The sequence below is a fragment of the Sycon ciliatum genome, chromosome 8 (assembly GCF_964019385.1).
Source record: "Sycon ciliatum chromosome 8, ocSycCili1.1, whole genome shotgun sequence".
NCBI lineage: Eukaryota > Metazoa > Porifera > Calcarea > Leucosolenida > Sycettidae > Sycon > Sycon ciliatum.
This window is the reverse complement of record NC_088650.1, coordinates 19408063-19433640: the sequence shown is the minus strand read 5'-3', so window position 1 is coordinate 19433640 and position 25578 is coordinate 19408063. Positions and strand designations below refer to the sequence as shown.

General features: G+C 48.8%; 1 protein-coding gene and 3 non-coding genes across 4 annotated transcripts in view; all 4 read left to right on the top strand.

Annotated features, from left to right (window-relative positions):
- Positions 1-24921, top strand: part of LOC135822235 (PH domain-containing protein DDB_G0267786-like) — a 33635-nt gene extending 8714 nt beyond the window's left edge. Inside the window, exons 4-15 of the mRNA XM_065334957.1 lie at positions 3040-3154; positions 4164-4322; positions 5095-5207; positions 7319-7423; positions 14478-14640; positions 15798-15883; positions 16995-17093; positions 18839-19000; positions 19736-19885; positions 20487-20594; positions 22666-22777; positions 23684-24921. Coding sequence (XP_065191029.1) covers positions 3040-3154; positions 4164-4322; positions 5095-5207; positions 7319-7423; positions 14478-14640; positions 15798-15883; positions 16995-17093; positions 18839-19000; positions 19736-19885; positions 20487-20594; positions 22666-22777; positions 23684-23733 — 1422 coding nt within the window. The 3' untranslated portion in view covers positions 23734-24921. The remainder of the gene's footprint in view (positions 1-3039; positions 3155-4163; positions 4323-5094; positions 5208-7318; positions 7424-14477; positions 14641-15797; positions 15884-16994; positions 17094-18838; positions 19001-19735; positions 19886-20486; positions 20595-22665; positions 22778-23683) is intronic.
- On the top strand, positions 259-378 carry Trnal-caa (transfer RNA leucine (anticodon CAA)). The gene is made up of 2 exons: positions 259-296; positions 333-378. It is a non-coding gene; the product is annotated as a tRNA-Leu (tRNA).
- Positions 7000-7071, top strand: Trnad-guc (transfer RNA aspartic acid (anticodon GUC)). Its single transcript has one exon. It is a non-coding gene; the product is annotated as a tRNA-Asp (tRNA).
- Trnaq-uug (transfer RNA glutamine (anticodon UUG)) lies at positions 16430-16501 on the top strand. The gene has a single exon. It is a non-coding gene; the product is annotated as a tRNA-Gln (tRNA).
- Positions 24922-25578: the final 657 nt, after the last annotated feature.

Here is a 25578-nt window from a genome sequence, read left to right as displayed (position 1 = left end):
TACAAAACACTGAATCCTGTGAAGCACTGCTTTCACATACAAGTAGACCTCACTATTGGTTTTCATTTTTTTCTCAGACCATCACAGGAAAAGGTTCTTGGATCTCTTGAACCCCCCCCCCCGTGTACAACTCCCTCAAACTAATGGACATCCCGTGTACTGCACTGTTGAACCCCGTGTACTGTATTTTGCTTTGCTGAGTGCTTGCACTTGCTAGAGTGTGTCAAATGTTGCTGGAAGCAGAGTGGTAAATGTGTTGTCAGGATGGCCGAGCGGTCTAAGGCGCCAGACTCAAGGTCTTGAGCCTTCTGCAGTCAATGCAGATTGGAGCCTTCTGGTCCACGTATGTGGGCGTGGGTTCGAATCCCACTTCTGACAGTTTATTTTTTCTTCCTTTTTCTTCCTTTTTCTTCCTTTTTTTGAGCACACGCCACCATCAAGAGTATACCCCCCCACCCCAGAGTGTGCAACTCCCGCATCCCCTGCTGTCCCGTTAGAATTTCACATTGACGTCATTTTTATGATGCAATGCTCCTTGAACTGGTTTGTACAGGGATCAAAATTAATGGGGCTTTGTCCACCACAGCTTATGGATACTGTGTACTGTAGGACATGTACCGTAAAGTATCGTTGATCCCCCCCCCCCCCCCCCTCACGCCATGTCGCTTCCCAGCTGGGTTTTCGGCAGGGGGCGGGAATTAGATCAAGGCTGTGAAGTGCAGTACGATGTACAACAACGTGGAGGATCAGACTCAATGTGCTAAAATTGGGCACATTTTCATCCTGGATTGGCACGTATCGTGTACAGCAGTGGCTGCGTCGGTTCAACATCGTATTTCGTTGTGTACGCCGAAGTCACTTCACAAGTAGAAAATCGACAGGGGCGGGAATTAGAGAGGGGGGGGGGGGGGGGGGGGGGGGGGTGGACCAGCGGTACGTTACGTTATATATAACGAGGAAGTAAATCTAACGTTTTAATGGATGACATTTCTTCGTTATAATAAGATCCGTTGAGGCCATACTGCTTCATATGTTGTGTGTGGATATGCCGGAATACTGCAAGATCGTTAACATATCTTCTCGTTGACCTATGAATTTTGGACAATCGTTAACTTAAATTTGGGACTCGTTATAATAACATGTCTTGCAGTAGCAGGAAATTTTCGGCCGGAATGTATTTTCGTACGATTTTGTACACGGCCTCTTTAGTACTAAAAAAAATTCAATTGCCTGTCTTGACATGCTACGAGGTGCAGACATAAATAAATGAAATTAATAATAAAATCAATTTCGTACTAAAAGTTGTGCATGTGAAATTATGTACACTATACATGCATACTGCATGGGAACACGTGCATCTAGCACGCAGCACTGTACGAAAATAAAATCCGTACGAAAGGTCGAAATTCGGCTTTGTCCGAAAATATTCCCGGAAAATTTCCTGCTATACAGTACGTCTGATATCACGTGTACAGTGCGCATTGCATCTTGAAAATGACGTCAACTTGAAATTCTGTTGGGGCAGCACCCATAGTAGTGTTGCACACTCTTAGGGGGGGGGGGGGGGGTACTGTTGGCACCATTTACCCCAGCGTTTCTCCGGCGTTTCAGGTGTACACGTTGCTGGTTGTCTTGTCCAAAAATGGCCGAGTCATACTACCGTAGACAAACTACTTCCACCATGAGTTTGCGACTGTTATCTCTTTTCAAAGGGCCAGCTGCACGGAGCGCTGCCCCATTTCTCTGTGCTTACCCGATATGCCCACAAATATGACGTCAACATGAACATTCTGCCGAGACAGCAGGGTATGCGAGAGTTGCACACTCTGGGGGGGGGGGGGGGGGTATGTACTCTATTGAACAAAAAGGAAGAAAAAAGGAAGAAAAAATAAATTGTCAGAAGTGGGATTCGAACCCACGCCCACATACGTGGACCAGAAGGCTCCAAACTGCATTGACTGCAGAAGGTTCAAGACCTTGAGTCTGGCGCCTTAGACCGCTCGGCCATCGTGAGAACACACTTACCATTGTGCTTCCAGCAACATTTGATACACTCTAGCAAGTGCAAGCACTCAGCAATGCAAAATAGTACACGGGGTTCAACAGTGCAGTACACGGGATGTCCATTAGTTTGAGGGAGCTGTAAACGAGGCACTTGATCTCTGTAGACAGGTGGTCTCTGTAGATAAATTATCTCTGTAAACAGGTGGTCTCTGTATCATAGTACTGGTGGTCTCTGTAGATAGGTGATCTCTGTAGACAGATGGTCACTGTTGACAGGTGGTCTCTGTAAATAAGTGGTCTCTTTAGACAGGTGCGGGTCTCTGTAGATAGGTGGTCTCTGTAGATAGGTGATCGATCTCTGTACACAATATGGCTTCTGTAGACAAGGTGGTTTCTGTAGACAGGTGGTATCTGGACCCAACAGTGCCAGAACACTATTACAAAGAACGTGACCAATTGCGGAAGAAGGCGGGAAAGGGTAGAGAGGAGAACGACAGACAGAGATTCCCACATAGAATTCAGAACTTGTTAGGTGTTCTGCCTGCCAGAGAATCGCTTACCGTGAAACTCTGAGTTGCAGCCAAAAAAATCTATCCGACTTCTGTGTTCAATAGCTCTGCCCCTGGTCATTGAGAAGTGTGTGAGCTGTATCTGAACAGTGGAAGTTGTCTACCGTATATAGGCTGTGCGAATGATGCCATGGTGATTTGTATTTTTTACTTTTATTATATCAATATCTCATAGCATGTCGTTGAGACTGCCGCTAACGTAGAGATATGGGTGATTGCCAACCATGGATTATAAGATGCTGCAACAAGAGAAGCGATAAAGAGAGCTGAGACAGCAAAACCGCTTATGGGCGCTGTCAAGAGCACATTGTACTCTTGGCGCTATGTATACAACGCGAGTCACTAGTGACTCACTAGTGAGTCGCTAGTGCATCGCTATGCCGCGACTTTGCCAACGCATCTCGACCGATGATGTAACCGTATAATCTGTGTAAGCCGGTGACGGTTGTTCTGTGTGTTGTTGCAGTGCTACAGGTTAAGTCAGAAACCTAAAGGCACCATCATCCCAAGCGGCTACATAGTCAACGCCAATGTGCAGGATGCCCAGCGAGTGCGGCTCACACAGCTAGCTGGCAAGATGAGTAAGTGCCGGGCTGTGTTGCACCGTGCTTCGGCGCTGGGCACTCTGTGGAGTTCGTTAACAAAATCACAGTTCGCGTGAAACTCGGCTGAAGGCCGAGTTTTCCGCATCCGCAGGAGCGTGGCGCCACCACTCTCTAGGATCAAGGCGCAGATGCAGCTGCTAAGCGGTGGGGGGCAGGCATAGTGGGATGGTCTAAGCCATGTATGGGTGACCATGATTGAGAAACAGAGGGTACCAGGTTCAAGTCCTGGAGTTTGTTAACTACATATTTAACACTGTGACCAGGTGCTTCTGGAGTACACTTTACTTTAAAACCGTACACGAGGGCATCTCCAGTTTGAATATAAATCATAGTACACACCCGATTGACCTATGCGCTTACTGGCCAGTAGTTACCATCTACAGTCGTCCCTCTCTAATCCGGCACCTTTTGCAACGGCATTTTCTGCCGGATAAACAAGGGTGCTGGATTATCAAATCCTGCCCTCCAACCCGGCTCACCTAGTAACGTACATGTTTGTGTCGTACGTCAAAATGTAGGGATTTTCTGTGTCAATCCAAGTACTTTGTCACAAGTTTGTGGATTGCATGTCTGTAACATGCCATGTCTGTAACATACACTTGGGAATATCCTATGCACTGGTATAGGATATTGGCACCGGTACGGTATGCGATGTACAACTGCTGGATTAGAAAATCAAATTATGTACAGTTTGAGTTATTTGTTGCAGAAAATTGCTGCCGGAGGCGGAATTCAAGTGCCGGATTAAAGCGTAGAAAATGAACTGAAAAAATGCGTTTTGCCAGAAAGTGTGCTGGTTTGCAAGGGTGCTGGATAAACAAGTGCCGGATTAGAGAGGGACGGCTGTATTACTTATCGGCTGTATTACTTATCGGCTGTACGATTGCGTGTGTGTGTGTGTGTGTATGCTCGGGTGTGCCTGGGTGTGCGCATTTTGTGTGTGTGTGTGTGTGTGTGTGTGTATGTACACGCACGTGTGTCTCAGACTCTGTCCAGGACGACCTGCCAGCATTAGCTCAATGGCCGGAGTTCACATTTGAGATATACCACGAGCGTCGTCGTTGCTACTATATCTCTGCGTCGACAATGGAGGAGAAGATCAAGTGGGTGGAGGTGTTCCGCAATGCTGTCCGCAACAACAAAAGTAAGTCTGTGCACAGGTGTGACGAGTGAAACCCGACCTAATGGGTAAAGTATATCCCGCAGTCTCCAGCCGTGGTGCTCTGGTACCCGGTTGAGAGCAGTGTTGAGTTCAACCGAATGATGGAGCCGCGTCAGCACACGAACGTCCGGCGGATTCTGGTGGCCATGAATGAAAAGGAAGAAAAAGCACTGTTTCCCTAACATACTTTTTATCCACTAGCTATGATTTTCTTCAGGTGTCTTTCAAACGCCCAGATGACAACATGCTCTGAAGTTGTGATTCTAGGCCTTCAAACACTGATAGCACTACAGTTGTCCCTCTTTAAAATCCAGCACTTTATAAACCAGCACCCTCTATAAACCGGCATATAAATAATTTTTAGCAACCAAAATGCCCTCTTCATGCACATTGCAGCGGTAAATCAGATTTGTTAATCCACTGAGAACCCTCCCTAATCCAGCAGCAGTATTTCCGTAGCACAACTGATGGCGCCGGACTATAAAGGGACCACTGTACATGTATTGTCAGAACCACTACTACTACTAGCTTACTCGGTTGTCATTGGTAGGTAAGAAAGGTATAGGTGGCTCATAGTCCGTTTTCGCCATACCGGGGGGGGGGGGGGGGGGGGCGAGGTGCTAGAGACCTCCTGTTTCAATGAGCTTGACATGGTAATAGCGAGGGCGGTGCTCGTCTTCTCTCCCTAACACCCGGCTTTGTATTGCTGGGTGCTGTGTGTACTTGCTTGTGTTTCGACTGTCGGCTAAACAAGATTACGCCAAGACAGACCCGGCAAGCGTGGCTGCATTTGAGTTGGCCGTGACCAAATGCCGACAGGAGCTGGGTCATTGGAGCACCTGGTCCTTTGGCGGCACAGAGGAGGAGGTAAGATCAGGCTCAGTGTCCAACTGTCCTGCTTTGGACCAAAACGTGTGTATACATTTACATGGGAGACAATTGCCTTAGCATACATTATGGGTGTTCTGCTTTGGAATGGTCGCAAGGTTGGACAGACTGTAAGATGATTACTAAGATGGCAGCACTATCGTACAGCCACTACCAGTATCACAAACTTGCAGCTGCCCACCTCACTGCCAATGGACTTCACAGCCTACATACAGTAAAAACCTGGTTTAAGCAACCACCCCTCGGTGCAAGTAACCACCCCTCGGTGCAAGCAACCACCCCTCGGTGCAAGCAACCACCCCTCGGTGCAAGCAACCACCCCTCGATGCAAGCAACCACCCCTCGGTGCAAGCAACCACCCCTCGGTGCAAGCAACCACCCCTCGGTGCAAGCAACCACCCCTCGGTGCAAGCAACCACCCCTCGGTGCAAGCAACCACCCCTCGGTGCAAGCAACCACCCCTCGGTGCAAGCAACCACCCCTCGGTGCAAGCAACCACCCCTCGGTGCAAGCAACCACCCCTCGGTGCAAGCAACCGCCCCTCGGTGCAAGCAACCACCCCTCGGTGCAAGCAACCACCCCTCGGTGCAAGCAAACGCGGTCGTTTAAGCCAGGTGGTCTTTAGAACCAGGTCCCATACATTCGTGGCGTATGGGATCTTGCCACTTTTTAATGCTTCCAGGACTCATGCACGAGTTTCACACCTCACTCATGTGCGTGCAGCCCACCCTGCACGGTCACTTGTTGTACATGTATGTTGACTGCATGCCTAGCTTTAGATAGGGATATCAGCGAACGCACTGCACAGCCCATCTGCGCAGGTCAGCCTGGCCCATCTACGCGCGGCCGACAAGAAAACTCATGAACGCTTTCATTTTTTTGCAAAATAAATCGTGCGAAGAAGATGCACGGAATGGCTGAAAACTAGGCTGAGGAATAGTAGCATCCAGAGACTCTCAAACAAATTCATGGTTCATCGCTTCTGACAATGGCAGCGAAGACATCAGGGAGCTAATTGCAGCAACTCTCTACCAAGCGTGATGCTGGTTACTCACCAGGGCAGGGCGCTTCCATCGCGCAAGAAATGGCCGCGAGCGAGAAATGGAAGTCCGATTTTGGAACGATCCAACCAGGGAAATTCCTTGAAAATTGGCCTGAACACCTCTCATACTGGTGTTTCACGATGTGCAAACTTTCAGAGAAATCGACGGGGGAGAACGTGGTGAGTACGTGGGTCCTCGAGTATCGCGTATGATTTGAATGGTCGCGGAGACAGAAGAACAGTAATTTTACGACTCCCAGCGGTGCAAACAGACCGCGGCCATGTTTTCTCTGTCGGCCGCGATCACGTTCAAAAAATCGATGACGCAATGCATGCGCAGAGGCCTGCGCAGTGCGTTCGCTGACATCCCTACTTTAGAGCCCACTTCAACCCGGTTGCAGTATGCAGGGCCAGGATAGCACTTTTGGCTAGTTTTCGTCACTGTATGCAGGTCAAACATGACACTTGGCACACTAAAAGTCGGCCGCTGGTCGCGCAAGGCAGGTGGTCGCTGTATCCGGTGCAGTTGCTGTGTAGAACTGTCCGTGTATGGAAAAACTGACATTACAAGCAAGTGGTCACGAAAACCAGAGGTCGCGTAAACCAGTTTTTACTGTTACATGCATGGCCAACACCAATAAAAGACGCCCAGTGGCAGTGGGTAGGCTGAAAGTGTTGCTCAAGGCAGTTTTGGTGATTATGGTTGTTTGTGAAATTCTTCCCAGTCAATCCTCGGTAGTATAGTGGTAAGTATCTCCGCCTGTCACGCGGAAGACCCGGGTTCGATTCCCGGCCGGGGAGGACATTACTTTTTGTCTTTTTTTGTCCGCAGCAAATATAATTACCCCGGCCCCCGTTCTTGGACATGCAGTCGAATAACGTGGTGGAGTTCTAACACTGAACCGTAGACACGTGCAGCCTGCACAAGAGTTCTGTGTTGACGTTTACTTGCATGGACTTGTGTGCGGGCATGCGGGCATGTTTGCACACATGACCGAGTGTAACTGTTACTACGTGTTGTGTTCATCAATTCCTGTATGTGTTCTAGGTGCTGGTGGACATGGTGATCAGTGACCTGGAGGATACACTGCTGGGTGATGTCTACCTGGGTCTCAAGGGCAGTCTGGCTAATAGGCTGAAAACAAGGCAACAGGTCAGTACAGTAAAACGAGGTTTCAACGATTACACCACGGTGCAAGCAAAAACAGTCTTTTTAAGGCAGGTGCTCTTTAGAACAAGGTCCGATACATTCGCGGCATAACAGACGGCAGTGCACATACTTTCGCATACTCATATTGACATGTGCTGGGCGCAGAACATTTTCATGCAGACCAACTTGGCGGCGTCTGTGAGTTTTCACACCTCATCCAAATGCATGCAGCGCACCCTGCACTTTCACTGGTCCCGTCCATTGACAGCAACATCAGCCAGGACAGCACTGGCGGTCGCTGTATGCGAGTCAGATATGGCACTTGGTATACTAGAAGTTGGCCGCCGATCGTGCAACGCAGGTCACGGGCTGTCGCTGTTTCCGGAGCAGTTTCTATGCAGAACTGCCGGTACATGGGAATCGGCTGTTGAAATCAGGTGATCGCTAAAAGCAAGAGTACATAACCAAGAGTGTGCAACTCCTATCTGGAGCTGCGATGGGTTCACCCACGGCGGAATTTTTTATTGCGTCATTCTTTGGCTGAAGTATGATCAAGTGCGTATGCTTTCCCGTGCACTTTTTGTTGAGAGATCACCAGGTTCAGGACACATCGATCTATCGTCCGTTGTTCTGCTTCGACTACCGTAGCCGTGATGTACAAATTCTTTGTACTTTGATCTCTGGCGACGCATGATGGCATTAGCGAGCCAAACAGCCACCAAAGACTGATGTCATAAAAAAATTCCGCCGTGGGCTGGGGGATCGTCGAGTTGCACACTCTTGGTTATGTACTCTTGCTAAAAGCTAATACCAGGGTCACGTAACCCAGGTTGTAATGAAGTGACAGCCGACTCACATCACGATTGCTTCCAAGCCCACGGTTCCCATGCTGTTAGAAGTGCTGTGTGTATGTGCTGGTCCTGATGCCAGAGACACCACTCACCATACTGGCACATTGCCTCCATGACTACACACGTTTGAGCGCGGCATGAAACAGTCAGTGTGACCTTGCTATGCTGTCACTCAGGGAGTCTCCCCTGCGTGTACAGTCTGTGCAGATAAGCTAGTCCCGCTGACTTTTGCCATAGAACACCTGTTTTACTTCTACCAAAAAACCTGGATGAATGCTTTACTCCTTTAAAGGAGAAGGGGAAGTATACCCTAAAATCAAATTTTCACTGTTGTATTATGATGTAATGCATTACGTAGCCATGCAAGAGCATGCGCGAGATACGCATCTCGCAGCTGCCTACTTTCATGCAGGATCCTTTAGATGTTGCGGTTCTTATGATTTGCCTACAATGGCTAAGTGAGAATATAATCCTGTCGTAAACAACTAACGTACCCCGAAACATGGTGTCAGAAGTAAACTAAATAAACGCCCTAGAATTGTCGCAGTAGCGCCACCGGCGCAAGAGGTACTGAAAAAATGACAGAAGCAGCCGGATTTACCCCGCCGTCGATGGATTGGCAAGCCGCAGATTTACCTGACGAATTCGAGCGGTTCCAACAATACTGCCTTCTAGTTTTCCAAGGGCCCTTTTCCGACAAGTCCGACAAGGAAAAGGTCGCCTATGTCATGCTATGGATCGGGAGAACTGGTGTTGATGCTTTCAATAGTTTCGAGTGGGATAATGCAAGCGACAAATCCAAAGTAGCTGCCGTGTTCAAGAAATTTAATAAGCATTTGCAGCCACGGGTAAATGCACGACTGGCTCGGTTTGAGCTTCAGAAATACCGCCAGCAACCCGACGAGTCTGTAGATGATTTTTTTGCGAGGCGTAAGAAGAAGACGTCCAAGTGCAAGTTCAGGGACGCTCAGGAGACTAACGATCGCCTGATAGAACAGCTAATCGTGGGGACGAAGCACTCGAAAGTGCAAGAACGCCTGCTGGAGGGTGGTAGTGATTTGACTCTGGACGAAGCGCTTGACAAGGCCCGTACTTATGAAGCAACACAGCGCCACATGGAGCAGCTGTCCACCGCCACCAGCAGCAGCCGTCTACCTGAAACGGTTCACGCCATTTCCAAATCTGTGGGACACGCAGACTGCGGCAAATGTGGACGAACCCACCACCCAAGCAAGTGCCCAGCGCACGGCTCCACCTGCAACAAATGCGGGAAGGCGAATCACTGGGCAAACGTATGCCGTTCGCAGGGGAGAGACGAGGCACATGGAAGGGGCCAGCAACGCGGACGCTGGCGCCAGAGGAGCCCCAGCCCGCGGGAGCGCTACCCCCAGAGGAGCCCCAGCCCACGGAGACGCTTCGACGCACTGCATTTCGACGCCGTCATCATCGACAGCGTCGAGCGTCACCAACCGCCACTAAAGCGAGAGGTGTTCGCGACCCTCAATGTCAGCCTGGACAACACCAACAGACCGGCCACCTTGAGAGCCAAGGTGGATACGGGCGCCCAGGGCAATATATTGCCGCTGAGAGTGTTCTGCCAAATGTTCCCCCAGCACGTCGGACCAAACGGATACCCAAAGCCGAAGTCCGTGAAGCCGTCAAGTACCACCCTCACAGCGTACGGCGGATCCAAGATAAAGCAATGCGGAACCCGTCCTATTCCGTGCTCTTACGATGGCAAGAGTCAACTCGCTGACTTCTACATCACGGACTGCCCTGGCACTGCTATCATCGGTCTCCCGACAGCGACAGCCCTGCAGTTAGTCACGCTGAACTGCGCTGTCCAGGAGAAGCCAGCAAGCATCCGAGACAAGGACGACCTGATGAAACAATACCCGAAGTGCTTCGATGGCATTGGGAAATTCCCAGGCAAGTACCACATCACGGTGGACCCCAACGTCGTCCCGGTTGTACACCCTCCACGCCACCTCCACGCCATCGCACTGAGAGACGAGATCAAGACGGAGCTGGAGGACATGATCCAGAATGGCATCATCACCAAGATCCAGGAAGGCGAACCAACAGCGTGGGTGAACAGCCTCGTGTTCCGCCTCAAAGACAATGGCAAGCTACGCCTGTGCCTAGACCCCAAGGACCTCAATCACGCCATCCTGCGAGAGCACCACGTGGTCTCCACCATTGAGGAGATCACCCCGAAGTTGAGAGGTGCCAAAGTGTTCTCGATCGTCGACGTCAAATGTGGGTACTGGAATGTGGAGCTCGACGACGAATCCAGTTACCTCACCACCTTCAACACACCATTCGGGCGCTACAGATTCCTTCGCATGCCATTCGGCCTCAAGATGTCGCAAGATGTCTTCCAAGCAAGGATCGACCAGACGTTCGAAGGGTGCTCAGGCGTCACCGGCATCGCAGACGACATCGCCACATACGGGACGTCAGACGAGGACCATGATCTCAACATGCACCAGATGATGGTTCGCTGCGAACAATCTGGTCTCAAGTTGAACCCAGACAAATGCCGCATCAAAGAGGACAAGATCAAGTTCTTCGGCATCATCTGCAGCGCTGACGAAATACAGCCCGACCCGAAGAAGGTCTCCGCGCTGAAGCAGATGGAGCACCCCGAGAACGAGGACGAGCTCCAGACGTTCCTCGGGCTAGTCACGTACATGAGCCCGTTCATACCGAATGCCAGTACACTGACCGCGCACCTGCGTGAGCTGACCAAGCCAGATACACCGTTCGCCTGGACAGACAGCCACCAGCGCACCTTCGACAAGGTCAAGGCCGCCATTTCGACAGAAGTAACGCTCAGTTACTTTGACCCAGGCAAGGCAACGACACTACAAGTCGACGCTTCCATGAAAGGTCTCGGCGCCACTCTGCTGCAGGACGACAAGCCTGTTGCATTCGCCAGCAAGAAGCTTACCGAGACGGAGTCTCGCTACGCCAATATTGAGCGTGAGCTCTTAGCTGTCGTATACGGGTGTGAAAGATTCCACACCTACCTATTCGGTCAGTCATTCACAGTAGAATCCGACCACAAGCCGCTGGAGTCAATCAAGCTCAAGCACCTCCGCGCAGCCCTGCCGCGTCTACAGCGCATGCTGCTGAAGCTGCAGCCGTACGACATGACCATCAAGTACCGCCCCGGAAAGGACATTCCGATCGCAGACGCGCTATCCCGACTGTCGCCAGAGGAAACAGAGCCAATTGAGGACCTCGACGTCAGTGTACACGCCGTGTTCCCGCAATTCAGCGATGCAGCGATGACGAGGATCCGCGAGGAGTCGGCTAAAGACGCCGAGATGTCAGCACTGAAGGAGATGATCTTCAGTGGCTGGCCATCAGAGAGGAGCGCGGTGCCGGCAATTCTGCTCCCGTACTGGAATTTCCGCGACAAGATGAGCACCGAGGACGGTCTCATCCTGAAGAGCAGTCGCGTCCTGATTCCCCCGCCAATGAGGGGGGAAATCCTCAGCAAGCTGCACGCCAGCCACCAAGGCATAGAGAAGACCAAGCTGCGAGCCAGAACGTCCGTCTTCTGGAAGGACATCAACAAGGATATCGAAGCAACTGTCTTATCTTGCACGACGTGCCAGCGCCACCAGAGCAGTCAAGCCAAGGAACCACTGGTGCAGCCCGATATTCCGCCAAGGGCATGGCACACCTTAGGCACGGACCTGTTCTACCTCGGCGGGTCAGAATACCTCATTGCCGCCGACTACTACTCCAAGTACTGTATCACCCGGAAGCTGCCTGCCGGACAAGCGACCAGCAGGGCCATCATCCAGCACCTCAAGGAGATTTTCGGTGAGCACGGCATCCCAGCCGTGCTGAAGTCGGACAACGGGCCGCAATACAGCAGCCATCTGTTCGCGGAGTTTGCTGCCGAATATGGATTCCGCCACAGTACGTCGTCGCCACATCACCCGCAGAGTAACGGGTTTATCGAATCGCAAGTCAAGATCGCTAAGAGAGCTCTCGAGAAGGCAAGGGAGAGCGGGACCGACCCGCACTTAGCACTGCTGTGCATTCGCGCCACCCCAGTGTGCCAGGGCTTACCGTCGCCGGCCGAGATGCTGTTCGGTCGTCAGGTACAGGACAACCTGCCTCGCAAACACCAGCGCGACACTCGGGACGAGGCCATCCGACAGAAGCTCGAGGAACGGCAGGACCAGCAGAAAGTACACCATGACCAGCGAGCGCAGTCTCTCCGCCCCCTAGTTCCTGGTCAGCACGTCGGCATCCGCAGCCCGACCACGCACCTGTGGGAACCTGGTATCGTAACCCAGTCTGTCAACGAGCCACGGTCATACATGGTGCAGCCTGACCATGGGACAGAAGTGCGGCGCAACCGTACCCACCTCAGAGAGAGGCGGGTCCACTTCCCGCCGGATTCCAGTCTCGCAGGCCCTCAGCCGCCGAGTGACGTGCCGTCGCCGTGGAGCGACGTTAGCCAGTCTCAGCCGCCGTCACTGTGTGACGTCAGTCAGCCTGCTGAACCTGCCACCCAGCTGTATCGAACACGGTCTGGCCGCGCAGTCGCACCCAGGTCAATCCTGGATGTGTAGGGCCAGAGAGGCCTCATGGACCTGTTCGCTTATGTCACAGTAGCTGAGGTGCCATTGTTATATTGTACATAGAGCTATTGTTGGATACTATGTCTCTGTATTGTTAGCACGCCGCCGTGTGCCATTCATGATTGTTACCTTGTACATAGAGCTATTGTTGGATGTTATGTTCTATATTGTGAACACGCCGTCATATACGTACGGTATGTTATGTAGGTTGTTAAACTCCTTTATGACGAAGGGGATGTTGTATTATGATGTAATGCATTACGTAGCCATGCAAGAGCATGCGCGAGATACGCATCTCGCAGCTGCCTACTTTCATGCAGGATCCTTTAGATGTTGCGGTTCTTATGATTTGCCTACAATGGCTAAGTGAGAATATAATTCTGTCGTAAACAACTAACTTACCCCGAAACATTCACCAGTTGTAGTCTTCGGGGTGCTGAGTCGAATGGTCTTGGTCCGAGGAAGCTGAGACGCTCCCTTCCTTCTTTAATCCCAATCGAACTCGCGCACTTCCACCGAAACTGGGTGACTGCGCCCTACTAGATGGGGATTTATATGCAAAGTGCCATTTCGTTCTTATAAAAGCACAGATGACCGCGATTGGCCAATATGTTATAGTCTTTTGGACGCTGAGTCGACTGGTTTTGGTCCGAAAAGGCTGCGATGCAGCGTTCGGCCCTTATTCCCAATCGAACATGGCTGAACAAGCGGTCACGTGCTCTTGCGTACACCAGTCACCTGGTCACCGTGCCTGCAGGCTACAACTTACAGCATGTTTTAGCGAGTTTCTGTCACTCGAGTTGAACCTTTGAGTGGAACCTTGGTGTGAAAATTGTCGCCTGCTGGCGTGGTGACCAGGTAACTGGTGTACGCAGCACCACGTGACCGCTTGTTCAACCATTTTCGATTGGGAATAAGGGCTGAACGCTGCATCGCAGCCTTTTCGGACCAAAACCAGTCGACTCAGCGTCCAAAAGACTAAAACATATTGGCCAATCGCGGTCATCCGTGCTTTTATAAGAACGAAATGGCGCTTTTAGTGACATTTTGCATACAAATCCCCATCTAGTAGGGTGCAGTCACCCAGTTTCGGTGGAAGTGCGCGAGTTCGATTGGGATTTTAAAGAAGGAAGGGAGCGTCTCAGCTTCCTCGGACCAAGACCATTAGACTCAGCACCCCGAAGACTACAACTAGTGAAATTTTGATTTTAGGCCTTAACTTCCCCTTTAAAAAGACTTTGGCACCCTAGGCTATTGCAGACACGGGCCATCCAATGCGGGCTGTACATTTGTTTCCTTTGTACGTGTGTCACTAAGTGTTCAGGGGGCGGTGGAGCTGGTCCAGTTGGTCAGGCCGTGACCGGACCAACTTTTCGGCCTCCAGCGCGTGTTTGCTGCTGAGGAGGTCATGTGTCTACCCTCCATATCATACCGTGACAAAGTATGAAAGGCTGGGGTACTGCCAGACTAATCAAAAACTGCTTCCACCGGTCCTGATGTTCAAGACATGCAGAGATAGGGTGTCACATGTTCCAGTATAGACACGCTGTAGTGTGTGTGCTGTGTGTTCGAATTTCGCTTTTCTCCTGTGCTCTGTAGCTGATGGCGAGGCTCGTTAGCATGGTGACGGACAGCGTCAACATGATCCTGGAGAAGATGAAGGCACAAGAGCACATGATACACCTTGAGACCAAGGACTTGCTCGGTCAGAACATGATGGCAGTGGACATCACTGATAGGGAGATGACTGCGCAGTTACGAGGTAGGATACCGTAATCAGTATTAATCACGTACCAGGACCGGCGGAAGCAATTTTTGATTGGTCCTGCCACACCCTAACCTTTCATACAGTTTGTGTATGATATGGACGGTAGTCACATGACTTTCGTACAGTTTGTGTATGATATGTAGCGGGGTAGTCACATGACTTTCATACAGTTTGTGTATGATATGTAGTGGGGTAGTCACATGACTTTCGTACAGTTTGTGTATGATATGGACGGTAGTCACATGACTTTCATACAGTTTGTGTATGATATGTAGTGGGGTAGTCACATGACTTTCATACAGTTTGTGTATGATATGTAGCGGGGTAGTCACATGACTTTCATACAGTTTGTGTATGATATGTAGTGGGGTAGTCACATGACTTTCGTACAGTTTGTGTATGATATGGACGGTAGTCACATGACTTTCATACAGTTTGTGTATGATATGTAGCGGGGTAGTCACATGACCTCCTCAGCAGTAAACACAAGTTGGTGGTCAAAAGTTGGTCCGGCCATGGCCTGACCAACAGGAGTGGTTCCGCCGGGCCTGCGTACACACACACCCACCCTGGGATCTGCATCATACAAATAGGGTATTGCGTTGTTCCCTGTAATGGTGCAGGATTTACCTCACAGTCCCTCACAGTGGGTTTCATACCGAGTCATGATCGCCTACTCATATTATTTATGATCGCAAGTTCCAAAAGAGGTCCAAAAGAGGGTGATAGCAAGATTACACAACTGAAGGGTTCGAATTGACTGGGCACTCTGGCAGGGTTTATGGCACTTCACTATTGCGGCATGTTGTTGTGTCTACACTGTACTCGTAGGTAATCCGGCTGATGCTTATTGCTATAGGTAATCCGATGCTTGTTGCTTCACACATACCCAACAACAGCACACATAGTCCAGACATATGCTCACGTTTCGATTGCGCGAGAACTTGAGCAAGAAGAAAACAGTGAGGTACACGTGCGCCCGAAAAAGCACATGCTAATGCAGAACAAGTACTATGTTATTTCAGCATCATGCGTAAGAACCACTGTGCTATTATGATGACATCATACAGCACTGCCACTAGGTCATTATGACATCATACAAGCATGTGTACTGTCACTACTGTGTTGTATCATGCCCGGCTATGCTGCAGACCTGGCAGATGAACTGTTGATTCCCTGGATTGGTGAGCACGTCGTACCAGTGCTACCGGACATGTTGAAGTTGTTGACAGAAAAGGTAAGTGATCTTCATGTCTTCCCGGCCATTGTGCACTCACTTCGGCCATTGTGCACTCACGTCAGCCATTGTGCACTCACTTCGGCCATTGTGCACTCACTTCGGCCATTGTGCACTCACTTCGTCCATTGTGCACTCACTTTGTCTTGCTGACACAAAGGCCGTTTTATTATTATTTTTGTTGAGCACACTGCAACAAAGCGCGATCGCAGCTCAGCGCAAACGTGGTGAACAATGAAGAATCCTTGTCCCTGATCGTAGCGTCTTCTTGGTTTGTTGCAGAATCAAAAAGTCTTTTATTGCAGTCATACAGTACACACTGAAATGGCACCAAATGCCCGGAAATGCTTGCAATTGGCTTCAATTTTTGAATTTTTTCCCAGAGGGCCCCCGACCCCCTTCCATGGCCGCCCCACCTCCAAAGTCGGTGCGAAGGGCCTGTAACACATGCATGCAGTGGACACATGTTAGGCTTGCACCTCAGTGGACCTTTCTTTTGACAGGGAAATGAGGATGGAGGCTACATTTTCTCCTATGGGTGTACATGGTTCTATGGTGTAATGGTTAGCACTCTGGACTTTGAATCCAGCGATCCGAGTTCAAATCTCGGTAGAACCTTTTTTATTATTAAAATATCCTCCTGTATTGAATGTGTTGCTCTTCTGGCGTTCATTCTGCATCGACGCCATGCCACTTCTTCGTCCACTTTATTTTTCGCTTTATTCGGGAAATTCTTAAAAAAAAGTTTTTTTACCAGAAAAGTTAGGATCCACATCCCTCGTTTATAGAAAATGTAGAATTATCAGTCAAGGGTAGTGTAATATAAAACCAGAGGCTGCAACACTCCACCTACTAGTCACATGATACTGCATAGACCACTCCCATAGGGACATTTCTTTGTTTAGGTCATAACCTTACCACAGGCTCATTCTCCTGGAGTTGCACACTCTGGTTTATGTACTCTTGGTAGTGTGGAAATGGTGCACCAATGCACTGACCAAACCAGGTCCCCAGCGCCAACGACAACAGGTTTCAAATGTGTACAGTTTCAATGGTGTATCTGCAAGGCGTGTTCCTGACACTTGATATCACCTTGTTGTTTCGGTCCCAGGTTGATGCAGCATTCACTGAAGCACGGTATGTATTCGATAGCAAGATTGCCGGCTTGTTTGACGCTATACGTGCAGATAAAGAGCCGCTTGTGAAGAATGTAAGTCAGAGGCATAGATACGGGTGGCTTCTGAATGCCTGGCAACCACTAAAATGTTTCGTTGACATAAAGCCTGTCTCATAATAGACCCTTTGCACAATAACGGTCACGTGATCCGAGACGGGGCATCCTCTTCGATTTTTGTGCAGAGTATCAGTTGTTGAGCATGGTGGAACACTGTATTTTTCCATTTGGAGATGGAGGAGAGAGTGTCGAGTGGTTTGCCATCGATGGCTATGGCACCCGTGGACGAACTGTCAAAATGAAGAATGGTCTGTGAAGGAACTGAACAGTTTTCTGCTGAATGAGGGTGCGTATCTGTCTGGAAAAAGAAGGAGTTGTTGGAGCGGTACGTTTTCCGCATTCAGTGGATATTTCGGATTAGTGTAGATTGAAATTTATTTTTATTTTCTCTACCTTCTCTCCTCTGTCGATGTAGAGAACACTTCTCTATGCAGAACCCTGATGCTCCTAGAACTAAGAAGGGCACCACTTCCTCGAGTGTACCTTCATCATGCCCAACATGTCATGCGTCCCAGTGGATGAGTGATGAACCTCTGTTTCCCAGAGTGAGTGCCACACCATGCTTGCTCGTCTTCAACGCAGGGGCAAGTCGCCGACGACAGTGAAGAGGGAGCTGTTGGAGTAGTACTAGTGAACAAGCCCATGGATAGTGTCCATGAGTTTTACTTTGGTGGCTATGTGCATAATGTGAAAGTCTGTCATATCGTGCATACAGCCACAGCTCGAACTCAGATGACTTTCTCCGCACACCTGAGCGATGAGGCTGCGTCTCTCTCCACTTCAACATCAGCAGCTCGAGCAGCGCCAGCAAGCAGTCGATCTTCCAATAGGGAAGACAGGGATGGGTGACCGGTCATGCCATTTTCTCAAGCTCCAGAGTCTCTTGGCAGGGCGTTCCATATCTTCGCAAAAGCAAGGATGAAAGTCGCCATGGACAAAGTGTTCCGAGCACAACACTGTGAACGATATCGCAGCACTGCGGCCCTCTTCTCGCCAGATAGCCAGGATTCCAGAGTGTGGAATGCCAGCATCACCAGGGGACGCATGGAAAGACAAGTGGGTTCCTTAGACTAACGTTAGGGATGACGGTTGCTGCAAACAAGAACCCAACAGTGGTCCTTGGAAAGCATTTCAGAACTTCTTCCTTCAAGAACTAAAAAAACTTCAAATGAAAAAAGGCTGGGGAGTACATACATGAACATCGCGTCGGGACCGTGAAAACACAGCCTGTCACAGGAAACTTGATCACGTCCTGCAGCAAACAAAGCAGGCTGGTTGCATGCCAAGTGTGCAGCGCGTGCACAGCATGCCCCGTCTCGACCCCTCTCGCTTATTGCGCAAAGGGTCTATTATAGAAGCCTGTTTTGAATACAAGCCTGATTTTCAAGACACACCGTCGGCACATAAGCCTGGTGTTAATGATGACGCACATAGAAATACCTGGTTTGAATAGAAGCCTAGCCCTGACATCGGCTTCTGCAGTAATACGCTGAAGTAATACGGGACATTACGGGCACCAGCGGCAGGAATGTACACATCTCTTTTCACTGATACATTTTGGAAAATGGAACTTCTGGCACATTGCCGCAAGATTTGTACAGTACAGTACCTTTGGTGTGGTGCATGTTAATTGCATTTGTCACCAATACAAGCACCTTTGTGCTGTCCTATATCTCCCCCCCCCCCCCCCCCCTCTCCCTCCTCCTCCGTTTTACTTGTAGCATCATGACCTGCTATGTACGCTGAGCTTCAACTATGAAGAAATGCACCGCGTTATTGACAAACTCAAAGCACTCGAGCAGATCTTGATCGGGTTCCGTGAGCACTTCAACGACGTCCAACCATGGCGAGTGATCTATTCGGTGCAGACGAGAATAATGAAGGTAAGCACATTTTATAGCGTGCGATTTCAGACTGCAGTGCGAGTGACATCATCGTGTATACGAATGACATCATTGTATACGCTTTGTGTTGACTCTCGAATCTTGTCTGGCTGGTGCTTGTAGTGACACTAAATGCAGATGTAATTGCAGAGTTGATACTAATGACTGTGATCGCTGGTATGGCGTTAAAGCAGAAAGTTACATATAAGTTCATGTGTATATGTCACGGTGTGCACGTGTGTGTGTGTGTGTGTGTGTGTGTGTGTGTGTGTGTGTGTGTGTGTGTGTTCCGTATTGTGCAGTGGTATGTGCAGCGATTTCCAATCGAGAGGTTGCGGGTTCGATTCCCGACGATTATGGTCACACACGTCTTTCTTCTCTTTCTCAGACTCCTCCTGACTTTTCTTTCATTCTCCTGGGTGGTTACCAACAGCCAGTGCATGCCGGAGTATGTGGTGTGATTTGTGTGCGGGGAAAAAATGAAAAAGACCAAAAAGTAGGGATTCACTGGCCAGAAAAAGCCACTTCATAGCTGTGTGGTGTAGACCAGGCTGAATAGTGGCCGTCAATTCTTCAGCCTTGCAAGCTGTTGAATGGTGCAATCCCAGCACGAGCTGCTATGGCTTCTGCTGTAGCATCGCTATCATCACCTCCGGTGATGGGCGTCAAAGGGTCAAATGGTGTGTGTGTGTGTGCGCGCCCGCATGCGTATGTGCACGTGTGATATGTGCATAGGTGTTAGACAATGCCTGCTACAGCTATCAGGATTTGGTACTGAAGGATCTCGCGACGGCCGGTGATAGAAGTCCACCGATTGCTGGACTCCCAGTGGAGAGGCTACGTCTTAAAGAGGCTATGCTCGTTGCTAACACCAAAATCATTGGAGTAAGCTGTGTTAGGTGTACGGGCACACGTTGCAATTTTATTTATTTTTAAATTTTTAATTCAATTTGGTGGTGAGTCAATTTGTTTTCATACTTTTCCCTTGTCCATTCCTTCAACTACAATGTAGTGAATATTTAATTTCAATTCCGCGGCAAGGGAAAGTACTGACCAGGACAATGGGTGTCTGGTAGGGTCTTTCTGAACCCATCCAGCCATACTCAGCATGCTAAATGCCTCCAGTCTGTGTATTGGTCTGCATCACGGCTATCAAAATGGAAAGCATACGCTACCCTCCATGCAAGAGCCATGAATGATAGATCTCAGATACCAGTACTGTATTGACAGACCTTCAGCCTATTTCCCCAGTACAAGTAGTGGTGAGTTACATAGCTGTTGTGTTGCACATTAGGACGCTGCACACTCACTGTATACTGAGTTGAGGGTTGGTCACAATGGCAGACCCACCATGTCCGAATGAGAAGCTCTTTCTCCTGCTGGGTGCCCGTACGTGTCGAGAGGGAGCATGCTGTCTCTCTGGATAGGCATTACAGTATGCATAGTAGATAAACCTTCATATTAAATGATGACGTGTTGTTGACAGATGTTAGAAGATGATAGTGAGCTGGCAGCTGTGGAGTTCTACAAGGAGACATTCCTGAGTATCATCAAGCCCCAGGTGCTGAGGACGATCTATCACGGTGTCAAGCCGGTAAGTTTTCTATCACGGTGTTAAGCCGGTAAGTTTTCTATTTCGGCGTCGAGCCGGTAAGTTTTCTATCATGGTGTTAAGCCGGTAAGTGTCGGCAGCCCGACCAAGTTGGTAACGCTTCTTACTACTAAGTGACTTTGAAGTACTAGTCACGTCTTACCATAGGAGCTCTTTTTTTGGTGCTGACTTGTTGTCTTCGCCATATACGATGTACTCGCTGTCCGTTAGGATAATTGCATTGCAAAGCCGTTTCTATCAGTATGAGAAGCCCATGTGGTGACCTATGTAGGGAAGCATAGCGAGGACCCTGAGCTGCAGTTTTGCGAACCGTTTGAAACGCAGACAGCTTCAGCGGGATTCAAACCCGAACTGATGACATAAAATTATAAATTCCTTGTACCGCTTCAACAATGCTGCTCATTGCTTTAACAATTCTCTCAACTCGATGTACTGTAGAGGCAGAAATTTTCGTCGGTCTATAATTTCGTCCAACTCCAAAGAAAAGGAGTTCGTCCGGTTGAAAATTTCGTCCATGGATCATAAGAGTGTATAGAAAAGCAGGGCAAATCGACATTAGTCCTACATTTAATTTAGTCCAAAAGCTCCTTCGACGAAATAGACGAAATTAAATTCCAGACGAATATTTCTGCTTATACAGTACATGCAGCAACAACACACAAATAACAACGGATAAATGACAAGTCGCGAATTACAACACTTTTCTCACGCCCTATCAATACCAATTCAAGGGTTTTGCTTCCCAAGGTTGACTGTATTTATTAAAGGGGAAGTTAAGGCAAAAATTAAAATTTCACCAGTTGTAGTCTTCGGGGTGCTGAGTCTAATGGTCTTGGTCCGAGAAAGCTGAGACGCTCCCTTCCTACTTGAATCCCAATCGAACTCGCGCACTTCCACCGAAACTGGGTGACTGCGCCCTACTAGATGGGGATTTGTATGCAAAATGTCACTAAAAGCGCCATTTCGTTCTTATAAAAGCACGGATGACCGCGATTGGCCCATATGTTGTAGTCTTTTGGACGCTGAGTCGACTGGTTTTGGTCCGAAAAGGCTGCGATGCAGCGTTCCTCCTTTGTTCCCAATCGAACATGGTTGAACAAGTGGTCACGTGCTCCTGGGTGCCCAAATCACCTGGTCACCACGCCAGCAGGTGACAACTTTCACACCAAGGTTCAACTCGAGTGACAGGACTGCACCCACAAATGGTCAAACAGGCTAGTAAGTTGTACCCTGCAGGCACGGTGACCAGGTGACTGGCGTACGCAGGAGCACGTGACCGCTTGTTCAACCATGTTCGATTGGGAATAAAGGAGGAACGCTGCATCGCAGCCTTTTCGGACCAAACCCAGTCGACTCAGCGTCCAAAAGACTACAACACATGGGCCAATCGCGGTCATCCGTGCTTTTATAAGAACGAAATGGCGCTTTTAGTGACATTTTGCATACAAATCCCCATCTAGTAGGGCGCAGTCACCCAGTTTCGGTGGAAGTGCGCGAGTTCGATTGGGATTCAAGTAGGAAGGGAGCGTCTCAGCTTCCTCGGACCAAGACCATTCGACCCAGCACCCCGAAGACTACAACTGGTGAAATTTTAATTTTTGCCTTAACTTCCCCTTTAACACCATTGAGTGTATGGTGTCAGCTTTGCAAGAATGATATTGTACACAACAAACAACCGCTAGTTCCTAACTGTTTTTCTAGTAGAACAGCGGCTAGTGTTATGACCAATGATTTATAAATGTTGGTGTTGCTTTGAAAAGTTAGCAGGTCAGGACTCAGATGATGATGGGAGCCTTAGTTAACAAGGACTATGTTGAGAAACAGGCTTTGGAAAGCACTTGGTTGCGATTTTCTGGTGGACAAATCGACATAAGTCCGGCATTTAATTTAGTCCAAAAGCTCCTTGAACGAAAAAGACGAAATTAAATTCCAGACGAATATTTCTACTTATACGGTACTAGTAGATCTAAATTAAGCCGAGATGTGATGTATATGGCAGTGTTCTGATTGTGCCGTATGTCCACTACCGTCTCTACTGGTGTACTGTGTGTAGGTGACGGATTCACTGAATCACTCCATTCCAGACTCGTTCCGGCCAGTGTTGTTTGCGAGTGATCTGTTCGAGGCACTTCTAGATGGTCTGATTGAGAGGAGAGTGGATGTTGGTGAGTTGTATCACTCTAACTTAAAAATGCATTGTGGTGATCAAGTGGCATTGTGGAGGCAGTTGTTCCTACTGCACGGGTGGGGACTAGACGTCTGTGTATCCTTACTGCACTGCATTCTTCAGTGCAGTTATTCTAACTGCCCTGTGCACTGCATTCTTCAGTGCTGTTATTTTAACTGCACTCTGCACTGCATTCTTCAGTGCTGTTATTTTAACTGCACTCTGCACTGCACTATTCACCTTCATGTTATTGGGCCCAGTTCCCGTTTAATGTGCAAAGTTAAACAAACACAAACAAACTGTACACTGCATTCTTACTGATGTCCTTACTGATGTTCTTACTGCACGGAGAGCCTTAGCTGTTATCGGTTTTCAAGCACACTTCTCAGCTGACATGAGTGTCATATCACACCAGTGAGCAGAGTGAAGCAGCTTGTAAAACGAGTACAGAGCTAGTAGTGAGCGGGACACTGACTCCAGCGTTTCATGGTATTAGCAACCCCCGCCCGGCCCAAGTGCCCACGGGGAATTCCGGTCTGGTTTCCAATTCGTGCCGGGTCCTGCACTGACTACAGTAAGATCGGGCGCCGAAGAATGCAGGGGCTCAATGCACAGCCTAGCATTGTTCCGAAATGTTGAAGTGTTAGTTGCTTTGTTCGCATTCCACAATCATGGAGAGCACCATGCGATGCGATCACACCACGTGGAAAATATGTAGAAAACGGTACATGCGTTCTTAAATCTGCAAATCTAGCCTGAATTGTTCTTAAATCTGGCCCATTTTCCAGCCTAAATGTTCTTTGGCGAAGTGTTCTTCGGTGTCCGATCATACAGTAAATTGTTAATTGTGTAATGTTAGCGTGATGCCTAATGTTCCGGTGTTATGTTGTCTCTTTTCATGCAGTGCTCGATGCTCTTGGGAAGCGTGTGCGCCTCGAATTTCATCGAACGTAGCAGGCTGGCCATTGATCATTTCATCGGACGTAGCAGCCTGATCATAGCGTTGCTGTAGATCGAGTATGTCTGCACACAGGATGCCACGCGATTCCTTTGGTAAGCGTCACACAGAGAAAGAGGCAGATCCAGCACAAGCAAGTATCTGAGTGTCCGCCATGGTGACACTGCCATTGTGCCCACAAGGTCACATCGTGATCAGTATGACAGTAATGCCTGCTGATAGGCAGTGTGATGATGCCAGTTGTGCTAAGACCGGGTCAATCTGTCACCTGTGCTGGGTCATCTTAGCGTCCACGGAACGTTGGTCTACGGACGAGATGCAAGTTGACGACTTGAGATTGTCACCCGTGCGTGCGTGTGTGTGGGTGTGTGTGTGGTGTGTATGGTGTGTTGTGTGTGTGTTTTGTGTGTCGTGCGTTTCCTAGCACTACCACATCTCATTGTTCACAGTCATTCATACCGTCGGCAATATTTCTGTTGAAATCCTGGCAGCCACGGGCGTCGGTTTGTACAAAACTTGTCATAGGATTTGTCAGCAACCACTGCATGTATCTCCCTGGTCCCTAGAAACGAGTCTGTCTTATGCCGGCATGTCAATATTTCTGGAATATCTTTAGCCTTTGTTGAGATAACTGCCCCGTCATATTGCCCACGTTCTGGCCACGCATTGATTTACTACTTCGAAGTAGTACTTTGCCGAGCTACCCGTTCACACTCTGTACGGTGTGGGGCCGGCCACATGGCTAACTTTCTACTACTACTACTACTACTACTACTACTACTACTACCACTACATGCACATGTACTGCAAAGTATTTTGTTTGCAGGCACTTGAGCCATATGCCTTTTGTTACAACGGTGTTGACCGGACTGGTTTCTTTTTAAAAATTTTTTTCACAATTATACTATTCCTGATAAGACTCAGTTTGAGAGCCAAGGATTTAAGTGAAAAAAGAATGTTGCACGTTCTGACTCACCGGTATCTTGCTTAAACATTTTTGTTAGTGTGGGACACAAACAACGGATAACTACTTGTTAACCTTCGGTCCATCTTTTTTCATACTATTCCTGCTTTTTAATATTTCAAGTTTTCACTGAGCTCAGGACAGGTGCTTCATGGTGATAAGGATCTACAGTGTATGCTGGGCAGAGATTTGGTCCTGAGAAAAAAAGCTTCTCCTCTGCCAGGTAGTCTGTTTGTTTAATTGTTTGTTTGTGTGTGGGCGTGTGTTGTGCGGATTAGGCAGTAGTATCTGGCGCTAGTCTTGATTTAGTATTATATAACCCAGTACTAGTCTTGATTTGTTTCATTGAGATCTTCCGGGCGGATACATCGGGTGCTTGGTGTGTGTGTGTGTGTGTGTGTGTTGAGTGAGTTGAACTGTCCAGCATGTCGCACAAAACAGACAAACCTGCGCGTGTACAGCCCCTTTCCACTCACATCCAGCACTCTCTGAGCAGAATCAGTTCCAACACAAGACTAAGAGTGCTATTTGAAAAAAAAGTGTAGTAGTCTACGTACTTCTCTGCCCGTCTTTGTCCTGGTGGCACCTATCCCGTATATACGTGAAGTATCACCCAGTTGAAAAGTTTGAAAGGAGAGTATCTGCAGCCCGCCATCAGTAAAAGAATAATAATAACTGATAACGAGAGAGCTTGGAAGCTCAGGGCCCTACGCTATGCTTTTTTGCCTTGATGACCTAGGCAAAAAAAAGCATAGGGATGTTATAAATTCTTTAAAAAATTCCTTTTTTTTTTAAAAGACATAACCTGGGATTCGAACCCGCACTATCGCGCGCCCTGCATGCATCCCCCGATACACTTCGCATACCGTATTTTTCC